An 18,782-nucleotide genomic window follows, 5' to 3' on the forward strand; every position below is an offset into this window, starting at 1 on the left:
CTCTGTTTTATATTTACCAAGAGAAAAAAAAAACTACAAATAATGAAGTAAAATACAGAATTCCCTTCATGAGGAAAACAACTTCCCTCATGGCCCCCAAATAGCTTAAAAATAAATCTTCTATTGAATCTCTTACTACACCGCATTAGACCACCTTTAATGACTGTAACTAGCTTTTAATATCTAGTGTGTAAATGGCAATCTGTTTTTGACCAAGAATAAATTATAGCAGAATATTAGGGAGGCTCTTGCTTCGCTCCAAAAAAGACTCTCAAAAAACAAAATTTAAAAAACTAGTATTTGTTTTAGATGAGAGATTTCTCAATATGTTCTGAAAGAGAAAAACCTCGTTTAGAGAGAAATATTTCTCTTAAGCAGTCTCAAACCAGATTAATGGATTAAAATTGCACACTTGAATAATTTGACTAAATTTAAAAGCTCTACGTGGCTCTCTTCCACTTATTTTTTGTCCTTCCATACTAATCTTTAATGTGTTGCTCTGATACGGTTTTCATATTTCCAAACTGAGCTAAAATGGAAATGACAGATTTTCAGTTACATAAAAATAGCAACGGAGTGCCAGGAAAAATACACTGTGAACAAAATAATCTTTAGGAAAGATATGAAAGGAGAATATTTTTTATAGCTTGATATGGATCCAATAATAGAAGCACATTCGGGGCAATTATATCAATTTTTAAAATTTAAAAACTGTTTAAAAATTAAGGTACTAAATGCTAAGCTATAATGTGTTTCCAGCCTTAGTATACCTCCACTAGAATTAAGTAGTAATCAATATAGAGTATTTATTGCTATGAACCACAGCACCAGAGGAGGCAAAGGATGGTATGTTTAGAACTCAAAATTCTCTCCTATCCTTTAGGAAGAGGGGGAAAAGAGGATTTCCCCGTCTTGATCTTTAATCAGTTACCACAGTATACTGTATTCCCAACTACTGCTTTCCTTTACCAAAAGAGTATAGCAATGAAAATACATTATGAAAGCAATAATTTTCTAGTAAAGTTTAAGATGGTAAGAGAAACTTTTATTTTAGAAAACAAATAATAACAGGTACACAATATGACTATGTTTTTAAGTTGATGGAATTGATTAATGGCTCCAAATAATCAAGGACTCACATCACAGAGCACTATTTTACAGAGACATGCTAAAAATTAATTCTATACCATCATACCATAGTGACGTTATCAAATACGTTACTGAAATTGTATACAGCATAACATTACGTATGATAATTGCTAGGCTAAATAATGGAATCTTCCATGACACTGTATGATAACAAATATATTTAATAATCTTAAATAAACTCAAACTTACCCTGATAGCCACACTTCTAAGTAATTCAAGACATGAGAAATGAATTTTTAAAAAATCAGATCATGAAAGCCATTATTATTTGAAGGAATATGCTCAATTTTTTTAGATAATTTAAATTATTTAAGAGTGCTTTGCATTTTTTATTAGCTTTGCCTCAAGTTATAACATTAAAGCATTAAGGTTACACCTAATGAGGTTCTGTTTGCCCTTATTTCGAAGTCCCGTATTTTCACAAACAACAAACAGAGATTAGTGCTAAATCACAAGGCTAATTCGATCAAATAAAATTGTCTCATTCTTAGATATGCATCTGAAGAAAATGTTTAACTACCAAGTGTGTATTCACATGCAAACAATCACAGATACCCATCTGGAAGAAACAGTTCATAGAGGGAGCAGATAGTGGTCGAAGGGAGCCTGTACAAACATTTTCCTTAAGGTGTCTGTTAAGGAAAAATTCTCTGCTAAGTCCAACCAACTACAAACAACACTTACTTAAAGCCTATTATTCAGATGGATGGTTTTAAAATACCAAAGGTTTATTTTGAAAATTTACGGACGGAAGTAACATCTCTGCTATTGAAACCTCCATTAACAGAAAGTGACCACAGCTTGGAAACCAACGGCTTGATTCAAAAATGTACTCAGGATTATAGAGGAATTTAATCCCAAACTCCTCTAGGATGTCTGACATTAATTCTCATTAGAAAATAACAAAACCAACAGCTTACTAACATTACTCCAAGCAGCATTACAGCTAGTGCTGAACATTAAAAAAATTTTCCCTTGCTTGCTTCTGGTGTGAAGGAGAAATTTTTATTTTGACCCACGTTTCATTTCAGTTCTCATATCCTCCAATGCAGAAAAGCCATATTTACACTTATTGGGTTTTTAAGGCTCCTTCAAATATAATCTCACTCAAGCATAACTACACCCTGTGAGATAGAGAGAAAAAGCCTACTGGTATTTTGCAGGCGAGGAAACTTATTCTAGGGCACAATGCATTCAAGAACCGAAACTAGAATTTTGATTGACTCCAATTCCAGTGGTCTTCCTACTGCCTACTCTCAGCTGAGCACCACTGGTACAGCTCTGTTCACAGTTTCCTAAAGGGCTAGGGGTCCTCCAGCTTCCAGAATTATGTTTTACCATAATTGGCAGCAACTCTGTAAAAAGATGTTCACATTACACACACAGCTCTTTGGTTCCCCTCACAATTCAGTAGCTACAAACATTTCAGAAATTTTCTAAAAATCAATCTCTTCATCTGAACCAACACTGAAACGCTTGCCCCTGCCTTCCCCCCTGCACATTAAAAGACCCATATATGAGAAAGGATCCCCAGTTTGTTTCCTAGGTTCAGATGTAACAAAATCAGAGAACATTTTATGTCTCGGGACACTGCTAGTGATTGAACTTGCTAAGAATTGCACAAAGGGGAGGCTACCTGGGGCTGTTCCTTTCCCGAGTTGATGTCTTGTCTATTTCACTTAGACCATGAGTCGGCTTGGGAAAGACTGTGTTGAATTCTGTGTTTGAAATGCCCCTAGCACACTGTTGGCACTTAAATATAATTATTCAAAATGGAATCATTTAATTAGATAGGAAGAGAAATAGCAAGCCCCGAGATAATAAAGAATAAAGCAAATATGCTGACCCACTGAAGCAAAGCAACAGATAGATACCGATGCACACTCACAAGATAGCTCTTTCAGTTTTCCAATTCAGGGTGTGTGTAACGGGATAAACACATTGTTATATAGCTTGCTTTTGCTGGGTTCACAGAAAACACAGACCACGACTGATATCCATAACTTCGTAGAGGGATAAGAATTACCTGTCTCATGCCTCATATGACTTAACTCCTTGGGAAAGCTGGAGAAGGGGGAACGTGGTGGAAGGTGATGGAAGAGGGAGTGACTAAGACTCCACAAACCACAAGTGCTTGACCAGGGAAGTAGGAGTGAGTTGTGTATCCACCTGGATGGGACAGGTTATTTACACCAATGAAATCTACTTGGTGGGCAGCTGAAGACCAGGACAATGTGAAGTCATTCACTCCCTGTCCTCTAGAAGCATGATATTCTGAGTGCCAGGCATGGAATCCTACTCTACAGAATGAAATGCTCCTTGGAAATTGACCCTCAGTGCACCTTCTACTTTTGGGCTATAAAGTGGCCAATACTTCAGGGTGTACTTTAGACCATGAGAGGGCCCAATCTTACCCCTCCTCTGGCTAAATTCCAGAGCTCCCTAATGAATGTTAGTTCTTACTTATCTTCTGTTCCCAACGCCCCCGACCCCTACCAGCCTCCAACCACTGAGGTACAAAACTTGAAAAATTTTTTTTGTTCAAGAAACACAACAGAAGACTTTCATGTTAAGGAGACTTGTACAAGGCACCATTGTAGATGCCCAAGGAATAAGACCTCATACTCAGGGGCCAGATATTACAATAAAGGTTCTCCTTAAACAAATTCTTATCTCAACAAGCAAAAAAAGTCTTAGGTCAGACATTGCCATCACTCAGTTACAAAATTACATAAGTTTTATATTGAAGTTTGCTCACTGATTGTAAAGGGCTGACAATTTAAGAATACTCTTTTAAACTGGTTTTTAAAAAAACCTATCCATTTAGATACCACCCCAAAAGGGGCTCCCCTGGTGGCGCAGTGGTTGAGAGTCCGCCTGCCGATGCAGGGGACACGGGTTCGTGCCCCGGTCCGGGAAGATCCTACATGCCGCGGAGCGGCTGGGCCCGTGAACCATGGCCGCTGAGCCTGCGCGTCCGGAGCCTGTGCTCCGCAACGGGAGAGGCCACAACAGTGAGAGGCCCGCGTACCGCAAAAAAAAAAAATAAATAAATAAATAGATACCACCCCAAAAAAACAACTAATTGAAAACTCTTTGAAAAAAAGAAAACTCTTTGAGACAGAAGCAGCCGGCTTGGAAGTCCTCTCCAAGACTTCCTTGCCTGGTCAGTGTCCTTGGGCTTGACTTGAGGAGATCGAAAGAATAGAAAACGTTGTTCAGAAAGGGTCCCTTTGGCACCGTGTCCTCTCTCGACTCTCTGCTGCCTTGATTGGCTTTCTATTTTCAGCCAGAGTGGAAGTTCACAGAGAGAAATGTTTCAGCATCAAAGTTCCTTCTCCATTGTGTATTAGCTGCTTTGGATTTGACAGTCACCGTGGTCTGCCTTACGACTACAGGAGGCAAATTCCAGCTGTCCTGGTGCCAATTCTTGAGCTATTCTTTTCACAGGCTCCAGACTATTTTATAAGAATGGTGTCATCATCAGTGGTCAATAAGCTTTTATTGAGTGCCTACTATATGCAAAGATTAGAATTAAGTACTCGGTCTGAATTCGTTACAGTACTGGAAAGCAAAATGGTACTGAATTCAAGGAAGGGAGGCTAGGTAACATTACTCCTAGACCTTGGGACAAATAATTTAACCTCAGTTTCCTAATCAGGAAAATGGGAATAAACAAGAGAACTTACCTTATTATAGGGTTGTAGAAGGACTGAATGAAAAGTACACAGCATAACAAGTAGTAAACACTCGGTTAATATTAGTTATTGCTATTACTATCTTAAACTGTTATCATCATTTTGACATGACAGTGAAAGAACACAAGATTTTCTAAATGGTCTCCCATGGGAGCTGGGAAGGGGAGACAGCCTATGGGAATCTGCTTATTTGTGGAATTTTCTCCTCCTCTAAAGCAGTCACTTTTAATTGGCATTACATTGGTGGCATTAATTTTCTCCTTTGAGAGCACCTGTGTGACACTTTCCTTGAAAGAGCTGAGCTGCTGCTCAAGCCACGAAATGGCACCTGGTTTTACTCCAGCAGGAGTGATGTTTTTATATTACAAAGTTGAGGCCAATAAACAGAAAACAGACAAGTGCTGTTCTATATTACCTCTGAGTAACGGATAATAAAAAAGAAAACGGTGAACACAGAAAGAGAGAAACCTGAGGAAACACTCTCCAAGGTTCCAACATTAAGAAAGACACTTACGAGATGGGCTTTTGGGGCAATTTGTATTTTCACACCTTTGCACATATTCACAAGACTGCTCGACCTCCAGCCCCTTTCCCAACCTTACAGACCTAAGCTGAGCACTGGTATGACTACAGCTACTTTCTGCACTTATGGTTCCTTTCATCTTGGGACTCAAAGCACTCAAGTTAACATAACCATACAACTTTAAAGAAATAGGAAATGAAAGTTTTAAAAAAGACAAAAATTGAATTATGGTTGGATTTAGCAACAACTGTGAAACTTTCCACTTTCAGATATTTCTTTTTGATCCATCCAAGGCGACAGCTAGAATGCTTCCAAGATCAGAAGGCGTCTCTGTTATTGCCCAGGTGGAACGCAGCACAACAGTGATTTGGGATGTACTGGGAGTATAACTAGATCACTGGCCACAAGCTGCCTGAGTCACCTTTGCCTTCTCTGAAAGAGTGACAACACTGCACTCAGGAAAGGAAGGGAGGAAACATCTAAAGAATGGCGGCCACATTCAACTTTCCTGTTATTCACAATCTCACTCAATTCTGTTACCAACAATCCAATCCACTTGTTGATGGTATTATGAGGACGATGAAACTGCTTTTAAAGACTCGGTAAAGTGGACTGATTTTTTTTTTTTTTTTTTTTGACTAAGAGAACACTGTCAGTCAGAAAGCTGATGAACTAAATGATAAAGGGATTTTCTCTACCAGGTATAGACAAGTCAAACTCTTTTCTTCTTGAATCTCAGATACTGTAGGATGCCACATCAGTTAATTAATAAATATTTACTGGATACACACCATATACTCTGAAGTACCATGCTGGCGATAAATCATGTTTCTGATCAAGCAGCGATAGAGCAGATTCTACTAAGGAAAACAAGAAAAAGCCCCTGGAAAATAACATTAAGGACATGTCATTCCATGTTACAAAATTACAAATAAAATAATTCTGTAAGTATTTATCTCATCACAAGCAAGATGTTACACTATTAGAGGTTCTAACAAATATTCCAGAAGAATTCAACTACAAGGCAGTGGATGGTAATATGGCGGAAGCTGAGGATGTCCAGAAATTTCTTGTTCCCAATCCAGAGGATCAATGGTTTAAGTTATGCATTTGAGTGTAGGTTAGGTTTGTAGAAAGATACTTTAATAATATACTACTTATTTGTTTCTCTGAATTTCAGAATACTCAGGATTTTACTAACAAACTACGCCATTTTAACAAATATTTTTATGTTACATATTAATTATATTCCTTCAAGCTCTGAGTGAATCGGTGTTCTCTATGGTATGATCATGTTTTAATCTCCACCATCTCTTTCTTTACTATATGGACTGCTTTTCAATATACTTGAGTTTATTGAACTCAAAAGAAGTAAAAGTGACCTCTATACAGTTTACAATTCCATTCAACAGTTGAAATATAAACATTGATTTATCTGAAATGTAGAAGTACTTTGCTTGATTTAAAAATTCTCACAATGCTTTACTCAGTCTCACTGATGAAGTTCAAGATTTTCAACTACATGTATGTTAGGGTAAGTTTTCTTATAGTGGCTGAACTACAAATCTGGATCTCTAATATATAGCTCAGCTCTGGGTTCTGTTTTTAATTATGACCCTGGGGGGTACCAGACTCTATGAAGTGAGTAGCAATAGGTTAGACTGGAGAAATTACAGGAAAAGTGGAATCATAAGAACTAAGAGGTAGTCTTGAGTAGAAACATTTTAGAAACAACTGAATGGAATCTCTACTCTTTGTGAAAGGCTATATTCAACAGTAATAGCAAAAAACCTCCACATACAGAGATTGCACCTACAGATGGTTGAACAGTGATTTTCTAGGATCCCATAATATTTTATATAATCATCTGTAATTAAATTAGCACAAGATAAAAATAATCTACTTAAAATAATATAAAGTTTTCAAAATAATCGCTAGGCTAAACAACATTCTTTTTCATGAAAGAAACTGTCATAGACAACCAAGTGGCAAAAACAGAATGGAGTGAGCTGTGGTTGAGTGTAAATCCTATAGCAATGAAAGTAATTTGTATTATCCTTACTTCTTTGAATAAATTCAGATGACAGCCCTATTTCATTTCTTCATTCGGTTTGGAGGCCAGATGGCATTAGAATCATTTACTTCACCTTGTTGTGCTTAATTACTACAATAAACACACTATTTTCCAAATTAATCATAACAAAGTAATTTCATTAGTAACACAGCAGGCTGTTGAATTATTAGCATCATAACAGTTTGCAAACAATTAAACTTTATTTGAACCTTAAAAATTTGCAGAGTGGAACATTATTGTAACATCTAATGGCAATAGAGTACAAATTCAGTACAGAGCAAATAATCAAGCAAAACGCTCTGTAAAATATGACTTACAATCACCTTTAAAAAAAATTAGCTCTCTGTTCATAGAAAAACAAATAAAAGCTAAGCAAACATAATGAGAACATAGCAATTAGCATATTTTCTAACAAGCCATGTTGTTTAAATTCACATTAATGATTATTATTATGATCTTGAAGAGTGTGTGATATATTGTCAAGGGTGTAAAGAAAACTTTCCGCCTCCTAGTATACAGATGATTTCACCAAATGAATACAAAGTAGTCATGAGTTGAAAGTAATGATTGTTTTTTCCTGTCAGTCCAATTAAAAATGTTTTGTTTCCTTTCTCATCTCCCACCTATATTCAAGTGAAAAAGAACAAAGGCCAGAGGAGCTCTGGACAAAAGTTAACACTTTTTTTCTGTACTGTCACCATTCCAGAGACTATCTGGCATCAGTTGGCAAAGGACTCCCTCTCCTGGATTAACTGTAAAAACAGGCAATAATCTTCTAAATACTTTACGTTTGGAGTGAGTCTGTGCCTGAGTGGAGGAGGGGTTTCCAAGTGGGTTCCTATGCAATGAAAAGCTGCTGCCATCTACTGGCCCAAGCCTAAAATCTTCATTTAGGCCAGAAGCACAAAATCTGTGCCCACAAGGAAGTCTACATTTTCAGTGGAACCCACAGCTGCTTTCATTTTTCAATCTCTCAGGCTTTGAAAACCAATCCACTAAATTCATCACCAGTTGTCTCACTTCTGCCAAGATGATTTCAATCTATCCCAATGGCTCTATATTAGGAGAAGACTAACAAGTGCATAAATTAATTTCTGAAAGCTTTAACTTGACCTGGTCTAATCTATATAAACTAGAATTCACCCACAATCCCCCAAATTAATATATATTTTTTTACATGTGAAATCTGATAATCACAGTACAGAGGGGATAATAGTAAAACATAAACTCTGAAATATTGCTTGTAGATAGTTTTTATAAATAATGGAGGGTTTTAAACATAGGCTCGTTTGCATGGTTAGAATCTTTATCTTTAAAGCAAAGATCTGAAAACTCAACAAAAGTAGTACCTTCTAATCAAGGATTCAATATTAGCAGATTATATTTACTTCAAATAATTATCCAATCAGCAGTATATTTTGATATATATACCATAGTGGTACCTTGTAGACATTTAAAATACCTTTGATTTCAAACATACATGAAAAAGTAATAATATAACTCCACAAACCTTGCTCTGGAGTTCAACACACACCTCCAATGTCAGACCAACACTACCCTTCCATTCACCTGTACCTGGGTGCATGTTCCCACCGGATTTCTACACCCTCCTCTCTGAGCCTCCCTTCTCTTCTCATTGCTTTCAGAGGTGCAGAGCAGGCCCAAATCTGGACTTTCACTGTTTTGTGGTGGTACTTTAATATCACAGTAACAATCAGGCAGGGTAACAGTACTCAGTTATGCCTTCTGACTTTGAGAATACATTGAGATTCTTTATGCCATTACATTAGTGGCAGAATGGGACCTCTCACAAAATTTTTGTTTCATTAAATTAAAAGAAAACTACAGTAGAAAATGTTGGCAAGCCCATTATATAACCGGGGTATGTATTATTGGTAAAGGGCTTTGCACAAACCATGGTTCTGGTCTTCACGTGTGTTGCAGAGGGTGACAGCATACTCCCCATTTGCAATTCTATCGTTTTTCTTTCTTGTGGCTACATTTAACATAAAGTAAATTCCCCAATCAGTAAAAATTCTTTCATGAAAACATGTTACTATTGTTTGAAAAATAAATACTAAGAGAACTCATCTACAAAGTTTTAACAAAGCTACATTCTTTAGATAGCATCTACCAAAAACTTTCATGATACATTCAATTGAAATTTTTATGAAATTATATATTACATTCTAAAAAATAATTGATATCCAGTATTAAGAGAAATTACAACTCTTACTAGAAGTAGCAATGATTACGTGATACATATAAAATAGTGCTGAATTTTTCACACAAATCAAATGAGTAAATAAACCTATGATTATTTCTTTGAAAAACAGCAACAGGTATAACTTTACTGCTTGCATCTAATTTACATTAATATCCTTCATTTAATTTCACATCAGAGGAATATTATAATGAATGCATAAAACAACAAAGACAAACGATGCTCAACAAAACAAAGAAAGGTTATGAGCTGTCACTCATGCTTTCACGATGATTCTCAATCCAAAGCATTTGCACACTAGCAGAGGAATCTTCCTTTTCTGCAGGCAGAAAGGGAAAGTTGCATTTTAATTTTTACTTCCGGCAAAATGTTGATTTTCCCTGCTTAGAAAAATGTTACATTTTTAGCCAAGGAAAAAAATGAATGTTTACTCAATATTTTGTCAATTCAGCTCCTCAGAAAGGCCATAAAAGTGGTATTTTACTAAAGAGGAGGAGGTTTGGGAAAACAGCTGGTTATTATCAAAGGGATTTTTCTCTAAATAATCTATTTATTTCCAAAGTAAATTCTATGAAGTTATTTTTAAAACTAAACTAGATTTTTTTTTTAAAGAAGAAGATGATTTGGGAGCATAATCTTTGTGCTATCAGAAAACTACAAAGACTTTTAAAAAGGCAAAGACTCATAACGCAGAGACCAAGAGAACATATGAGCTATTACAGAATATTGGATTAAAATGTACTTACCCAGGACTCTCAAATATCATACATCTCCATTATGTAGGCTTTCGGCACCAAGCCAATGGCTCCCTTCATTTCTCCTACCCACCAGCCATATCTATTGTATTCCTAATTGAAAACAATATGCAGTATTAACCTTCAGACTGGGTGTCAGTACAATGTTGTTTGTACGCAACTTCTTAGAAATGTTACTTCTTTTTATAAAGTTATAGGAGCTTGAGCTGCAAATTGAAACGTTTTAATCTTTTTTTGTTTCTGAACACTTTAAAAATGCTGTTAGGCAAAGATTTAAATTAATGTATAAGACAGAGCCTGTTTATTTCACAGTGTAGAACACAGAAACAGTCACTTAGGATAGAAACCTAGCAAATGAAACTACATAAGGAAGTCCGTTCTCTGGGCCCCTTTCCCTTCTCTCTCCCACATCTCTCTCTCTTACACACACACACACACACACACACATACACACAGAGCCTGGGGGACACCTTTTAATATGCAAACACCAGTGTTAGAGGCTCCGAGGTCATAGCCAGGATCCTTAGGATACTATCTTTGCCTTCAAGGAGCTTTTCATCTAGCAAGGATAGATTTTTTTTTTCCCCACAATAAACTACTTAATTCCTAGTTAAACTCATATGACCGAAAATGATTTAGGATGTAGAGGTATGCCCCTTCTTAGGAAAATCTAAAAATGAGTATAGACGTTTTAAACAGATAAATTAGAGAACAAGGAAACACTACTAATGCTTTCCCCCAACCGGCTTTCCAAAATAATTCACAAAAGGGCTCCTTTTCAAAAGCTTCCCAAAGGCATTTATTGTTCCTCTGGATTGATCACAAACTACATTAGGTAAAGGATGAATGGAAGGAATTTAAAGGTGGTATTCGATTCACCCTTACGGGGGAAGATCAATAGGAAATAAAAGTATCTCAAATTATAAAGGCAAAATATTAATCTAGCTGTAAAAAAAGACTGATTGATGAGTCACTTTTGAGTTTATTTTGCAGTGTGAGCTAATCCTGTCCCTCCTTTTCTTCCCTTTGCTCCACTGACAGACACACCACTGCTCTAGGCATAGTGAACACTGTACCCGGTCTCATTTGTCTGCCAGATTGACTAATGTATTTCTATCTCAAATTTATTTATGTTTAGTGAGATACAAACAAAGTAAAATGAATTACAAGTTTCAAGAATAATATCTCCCAAAAGCAATACTCTGAAAAAGCACTGTAGGACCCAAATTTAATTTTTCATATAAGATAAACTTTTAAAATCAATCCCCAAAGTAATTCAATAGGCTATGATTTCCAACATCTGAGTCACACATAAATGTGCATATGCATATCGAGTTACATGTGGGGAGGGAACGTTAATACCAGTACAGATTTAACATTTGTATTGATGACTAACCATGCTATTGACCATCAGAAAGGAAAATAATACAATTTTTCCATACAAATGTAGCAACATTCCCAGGTGTGTATTGATATGTAGTCTATCAATAGAGAGATTACAAGATTAAAATCTATAAGTACTTTTTTAAACAATGGGATGTATCAGAATTAAGTTTTTCGTAAGAATAAGATGGAAGGAAAACGGGGGTGGTGGAGAAAGGCCTGATTCTAATGAGGGCACAGCTCTGGCTTATGAGGCAGTAGACTCAAGATTTTAAAAGTTTCCTGATAGTGTGAACTTAGTGGACAAAATTCTCTAAGCAATGAAAATAGTCTGATGCCCAGAACTCAGTGAAGATGACGATAATCTATGTAGAATATATTTGTCAGAAGAAAATACCAATTTACTGAAAGCTATGATTAGTAACCATTATATCCTAATAGGTACCTAATAAAACTGCCCTTTTCAATTTTTTAAGGCAATGAATACAATTAGAGCCTAATGCTTAACAAAACAAATGTATTTCACCTTGCAGAGGCCAAAGGCCCACAGTGTAAGATTTCAAAATGGATACTTAACAAAGTAAGTCTGAGTGTGAAAGCTCTTATCCAATGCCCATCTAAGATTTTATTCAGCTGATTATTTGGAAAGAGTAAAGGAACTAGGCCCCCAAAGGCTAGAAAAACAGAATACATTTAGTGAGAGGGCATATTATGACCCAAACCTGCTTTCAGAGAACAGCCTGCAATCTGGGTTTCAATGTTTAGATTCAAGTTACAAACCAGAAAGTTCATATTACTTTATAATATTCTGTTTTGAAATTATAATCTACACTCCAAATTAAGGGCATATTATTGTTCTCAAAAAGCTCATTCACATCCAAATTTAAGAAACTGATTTCCAACAAATCACTTCAACGAAGGACCAATGACATACTTCACACAAGAGAAATTTGCATGACGGCAACTGAGAAGATTCATTAAACAGAAAGTACAGTAATAAACAGCAGAGGAGTTTATTCAGCTGTACACAAATCCCTTAAAAGTAACATTCTAGGAAAAAATTAAGTTTTAGGCTAAAATAATCTTAAATGTTTCACTAAATTAATTTAAAAGAATTGAAAGGCATATGAAATACACAGCTCATAAAAGTACTCTAAGATATAACAGGTTTAAATCAGAAAAGAGTAAAAATAAAAACCCAGAATGTTTATTACTTTACATTTGTAAAGAATTCCATACAGCACTCCTGTGTGGAATTAAGAGGTAAGATAAAACACAGGGAGGTAAAAATCTAGTAGGCAAATTTACGGATTTACACTGCAGCCATTAGAGGATGTCAGCAAGGCTGCAAACACAGAAGCTTTTACTTTTATCATTACTATCCTCTGTATGAGCCTCCTGAGCAACATGAATCCCAATTAAACCATTTGCAGCCTATAAATTGGAATGAAGATGCATCTTGGAGTACAGTATTCTAAACGCCAGCCTGAAGATTCAATAGCATACACACTTTCCTTTGGAGGAAGAAAATCTGCCTTCCATTGCCTTTCCCTGTTTGCTGCCCCCAAACAAATGTGATTATGAATGATGTATTACTTACAGTGGAAAATAATGCAATCCATACAATGTTGTCTCGCTGTCCACATACTAATTGTAGTGTTGGTCTAAAAGTCACGGGTGGGTCTATAAAAAAAAAAAACAACCCTCACCCCTTATCTTGTTAATAAACAAAAAATAAAGAGACAAACGTCATATGAGGCTGCTATCTAAATCTCTGAAAGGTTAGGAAGCATCGTGTCATCTTGATGACACACGAGATCTCAGGTACAAGAAGGTCTGCCATCTGGTATTCTTCACCCTACTCGGCTCTTAACATCAACTGAAATGCTAACATAGGCAAGTGACTGTACTTCAGGAGGACTGATAAAATAATGAAGAGTCCTTTAATCTACAGGAAACCATTCTAGTCAATTTATAAGAAATATTGCATCCCTTTGTAGGACGTGTAATTATTTTCTATTAATCATGTGCTATAAAGCTACATTATGCAGTTATTCTGTTATCACTAGAAAGAGGCCTGCAGTCAGCTTCTGACAATGTTAGGTAATTACTAACACAAAGCTTCTTTCTCCTCCCGTAGTAATGCTATCAAGATCTAGAGGTGTAGTGATGCTTAGTGTATAAAAATAGTACTCAAAAGAAATTTAATATCTGCAAAATGGATGGCTTCAAGGCAAAATGTAATGTGGCAGTTAAAGAAGCAAGAAAGCTGAACTTGCCCAATAATTTGAGAAAATAATCATAAGGCAGCACTGACCGTTGTGGTCTAACTCCTCTGTTTTCAATTTTTACATCATTAAAATAGTTTTTGTTTTATTTTATAGTTAAAATTTTAGGCCTCAATTAATCATTATTAAGCAATAAATTAAAGTGATTATGTAAAAAGGCAGGAAAAAAAGGACTAGTTTTGATAAAGTGAAACAGAGACTTTATCCAACACAATAGCAAACGTATGTCTATGTTTACTTACTAAATCTTCTCTCTCTGCCAGTGTATTATTTTACACTTAAATAAGATGCCAACATTTACTTAAATCCTTTTCAGCACCACGATTCTCATTTCTCAAGTATGTTAATCCACTTTCTACAAACCATATGGTAAAAGAATGCTGCCTTAACAGAAACTTGAAACATTAGTAAGATTTTGTGATGTACCACCCCTTTCAGAAAGTAGTTACCAATCTGTTTGAAAGCAACAGGTGTTAGAAAGGTTAAAAGACTATATTACTTTCTCCAAACGTATATCTGTACTTCAAAACATACCAGCCTTGTGCAGAAATAAAGGTAATTTTATTCACAAAATATAAACTACATTGAGTTTCAGAACCAGTGGACTTTACCATTGTTTTCCAACTATTCACTGTTCAATTTTTCAAATTGTTCATAAACATTGTAGTAGCATGAAAACTAGATAACTATTTAAAATATGGAAATACTTTCTTCAAGGCTACCTCTTCAATCTCTTCCTTTTTACTATCTCCAATTAGAAACTTCGTAAGAATCGTTTCTTATACATCCATCATTTCAAAAGTTGTCTTAAAATGCACAACAGGTACTTGACAACTTCGTTTTTTACTATTATTATCTACACTTTAACTGCTTGAATCTTAGTCTCCTAACTCATTCCTTAAATGAGGAAATGGACACTAACAATTTCTAAGATCCTCCCTGATGTTTGAATACCACCATCACGAACCTGCTTTACCACCCTAAGTCTCTTAGCATCGCATGGAAATCAACCTCACTACTTTATAATTTACTATGCAAGTGTGACTTTGAGTTACTCTAATTCAAAGAATTCCTATTTTTTTCCTCCGTGCACTGCGCACTCCATTTTTAAAGCGAGAGAGACAAAAGACGAGCAAAGAAGGTGATAGTAGGAACTTAATTCCTGTAACAAATTTTAGTTTATATTCCAGAGTCAAGATACATTTAATTCAAATCTCTACACAGTCAACATTTACAATGGCATAAAGTAAAAACTGACATGCAGACTGATGATTCTTAGGTATTGTTAGGCAAAGAAAGATCAAATCATGCTCAGTAGTGGGTGGCCTTGGTACTCAGTGTATTTCAGCAACCAGTACATGACTGTTAACTGTTCTAGTTCAGACCTTCATCACCTCACCCTGGATCATTGCATCATCCACTCTGCCTCTCTGTACTTCCCGGAAACGGCCTTTGTCAGTTTACTCGGCTGCTGAGGAATGTACACTAGCCCCCCAACACTTTAACTACAAACTCCTCTCACTGCTCTGGTCCCACAGCCCAACCTTCTGTGCTGCACTCATTCCTGCCTCTGTACGTGGCACTCCTTCCCCAAGGGGCATCTCCCCTCCCTCATCCAAAGCCTATCTAGTAACTAAGACTCGACTCAGGTTACCCAGCTTTCACGAATTTCTCTCTGAGTTATGTAATCCATACTTACATCTCCCATTTCAAGCTGAGTATTTATTCCTCAGTGGAGTTTATGTACTTCAGTTTTGTCCGTTCAACTAAAATAAAGTAGAAACTCACTGAGATCGTGGCAATGTCTTACACTCAAAACTGTATGCCCCACACTCCAGGATGTGTAAAAGATGTTCAATAAATATGTACTTCATGATGAAACAGACATACTTCTTCTTCATTTTGGATGACGCACCAGATGACCCTCCTAAATGTTTTCTTAAGAAGGGTAATTTCCAATTGGAATATATTTTCTATGTGTATATTGGACATACTTGAAGAATTTTAGTAAGGCCTAAACAAACATTTGTTCTGAAGTATGTCTAGCTTCACAATGTGAAGTGTGCTGTTCCTCGCCATGGCTGGCTGCGGCCCATCGCGTTTTCCCATGTGCTGTAGAGCATACCTTGTCTGAAGAGCCTAAATTCCACTTGCAGAAAGAAAGATACCTGTCCCCTGAAGAACTGGGACCAAATAATTCTAGTTCTTCGAAGAAATGGCTTCAGTTGAATTTACTGTAAGTACGGAAGAGGTTAAGACAGAACCCTGCAACAGCAGAAACAAGTGTGGCAGGTCTAGGGGAAAATCTGCTAGTTTTTCAGCTGCTGCTTCTTACTCTTGTGATTATTTTCTCAGAAGATTGAGGGTCTCCAGCTTGTTACTAACTAGGTATGTGACCTCGGGCAATCCCCAAGTTCTTCAGGGGTGATTTTTTTTTTTACATTTATATCACTCTCTGAGACTCCATAATAATCCAGTTACGTACTTAACATAAATCAGTCAGTCTAATTATTATACATTTGGACCCTCACAGAATTACCTATATGAAATCTCTTGTTATACGTACTATAAATTTTTTGTTGTTGAGGGTAATATCTGCCACTGTTCTTATTATATAAAGTTGTTGAGGTCAGATAATCCGCGAAGATTCTAGAAATTCACGTGAGATTTTTTTTTTTTAAGTAGCCAGTGCTGGGAAAAGCCAAGCTTCCTCCTTCATGATTCAAAAGAATTATTAGCTCCTTGTCTCTCCCTTTTTCAGTGTGGCTGCCAAGAAGCTCAGGAAGTTCAAGCGTAGAAACTCCATTGTCTTTTAAGGTCTCCAGAGGCAGTCCTTTTTTCCATTAGCCTTTTATTTATTTTTCCCCAATTATGTGGAGCCTCAAGATCTTCTCACCATAAAGTGAAGAGCTAGCACTAAGGTTCCCCTACCTCTATGATTCTACCATTCTAAATTCCTTTAAGAAGTTCAGGATTATTTCCTTTTTTTTTTTAATGTAAATTTATTTATTTATTTTTGGCTGCTTTGGGTCTTCCTTACTGCGCACAGGCTTTCTCTGGTTGTTGCAGAGCATGGGCTCTAGGCTCGCGGGCTTTAGTAGTTGCAGCACGCAGGCTCAGTACTTGTGGCTTGCAGGCTCTAGAGCGCAGGCTCAGTAGCTGTGGCGCCGGGATTAATTGCTCCACGGCATGTGGGATCTTCCCGGATCGGGGCTCAAACCCATGTCCCCTGCATTGGCAGGCGGATTCTAACCACTGCGCCACCAGGGAAGTCCTAATTATTTCTTATTTTTAACTATATTTTCATAAACATATATTAAACATCTATCTGCCATAATGTTAGATATTGGGGATTCAAAAATACTTAAGACACAGTGTCTACCTCAAGGAATTGAGACAGGGAAACGAATAATCCTGGTCATGGCCCACTTAGGTATAGCAAAATGGAAAGAGAAAACCCTTTAGGGTCAGATCTGCGTTGATTCCAGGAGAAGGTACTTCCTAGCTGGTATCCTCAGGTGATTTACATAATAAGCTTACTAAGCATCAGTTTTCTTACTTGCAAAATTATATTGATAGTACCATATCCTTTGTAGGGTTACCTTAAGAATCAGAGGAATGAAAGCACAATGAGTACCTAGAACAAGATACTGTAGGTATGCAATAAATACTTTTTCATCCCCTCCCTCTGCCTTCCCACTAACTGGTGTAGCAAAATACCAGGGCAACAAAAAAACAGAGCATTTTGGAGTGTACTATAAGGCAACCTGATTATTACGGGCTGTTCCAAAGGGAATCTGATCTTAAAAGAGATAAAAAAGGAGACATCTCAAAAGAGTGAGAATATACCATATATACATTGAGGGAGCTCTTGATTTTTTGGGGGGGTGGGGTGGGGGGAGAGCAGAAGGGCGTAAAAAAATCATGGATTTTTCAATTTAAGATTTTTTTTTTTACTTACCAACATGGTGCTTTTCTTTAAGGTTGTTTTGGGTTGCTCCTGGAAAACCTTTGCTTACTCCATGCAGAATTAAACCATGTAGGTTCTGCAGCCATAGCAGCCCCTCCACTGCCACCTCTGTGTAACTTGCCTCTCTGACACTGCCTTCTGGTCTCTCCTTTACTTCTCAAGCCACTGCAGGGCCTCAGCCTGACAGCCTGTCTCCTGCAGGCACCTTCCCCTTTCATCTGTCAACATTTTCCTGGAATGCTCCCTCCAATTTATGTAAGAGAAAATCGGGAAGTACTAGAGCATGGTTTTTGCAACCAGGTAACAAGAGGAGTCCCATGAGTGGAATGAGAACATCTTCTGACGTAATGCTGTTTCCATACACTGCTTATCACCACCAGGGAGAGGTTATAAGCATAGCATTGGTCTGCCCACTATGCTTCACCGTGGGCATTTAGCATAGAAACTAAATGCCGTCAGACCCAAACAACCGCAGTGACAAGTACAAACACTCCCCCTCCTTCCCAAAAGACTACAAGATGTGATAACATTTAGGGAACTAGTGTAGTATCATCAAGGTATGTCCTATATTGAGGTGTCCTGGTTACTCTTCAGCAGGTGGTTTTGCTATATGTGGCACATGGGGTCAGATGGTCACAAAGGAAAAACTAAGAGAGCTGAAAAGGAACTCTGTATTTCCCTCTGCCAGTAGAGCTCAGCAAGACTTTCATTTTATTTG

The 18,782-nt window shown here is 36.9% G+C and overlaps 1 protein-coding gene across 1 annotated transcript in view; it reads right to left on the reverse strand.

Annotated features, from left to right (window-relative positions):
* Positions 1-7,622: 7,622 nt before the first annotated feature.
* SKAP2 (src kinase associated phosphoprotein 2) overlaps positions 7,623-18,782 on the reverse strand; it is a 155,865-nt gene continuing 144,705 nt past the window's right edge. Inside the window, exons 12-13 of the mRNA XM_060020641.1 lie at positions 10,415-10,516; positions 7,623-9,987 (exon numbers count right to left, since the gene is read on the reverse strand). Coding sequence (XP_059876624.1) covers positions 10,424-10,516 — 93 coding nt within the window. The 3' untranslated portion in view covers positions 7,623-9,987; positions 10,415-10,423. The remainder of the gene's footprint in view (positions 9,988-10,414; positions 10,517-18,782) is intronic.

This window comes from Delphinus delphis, chromosome 9 (assembly GCF_949987515.2).
Source record: "Delphinus delphis chromosome 9, mDelDel1.2, whole genome shotgun sequence".
Taxonomy (NCBI): domain Eukaryota; kingdom Metazoa; phylum Chordata; class Mammalia; order Artiodactyla; family Delphinidae; genus Delphinus; species Delphinus delphis.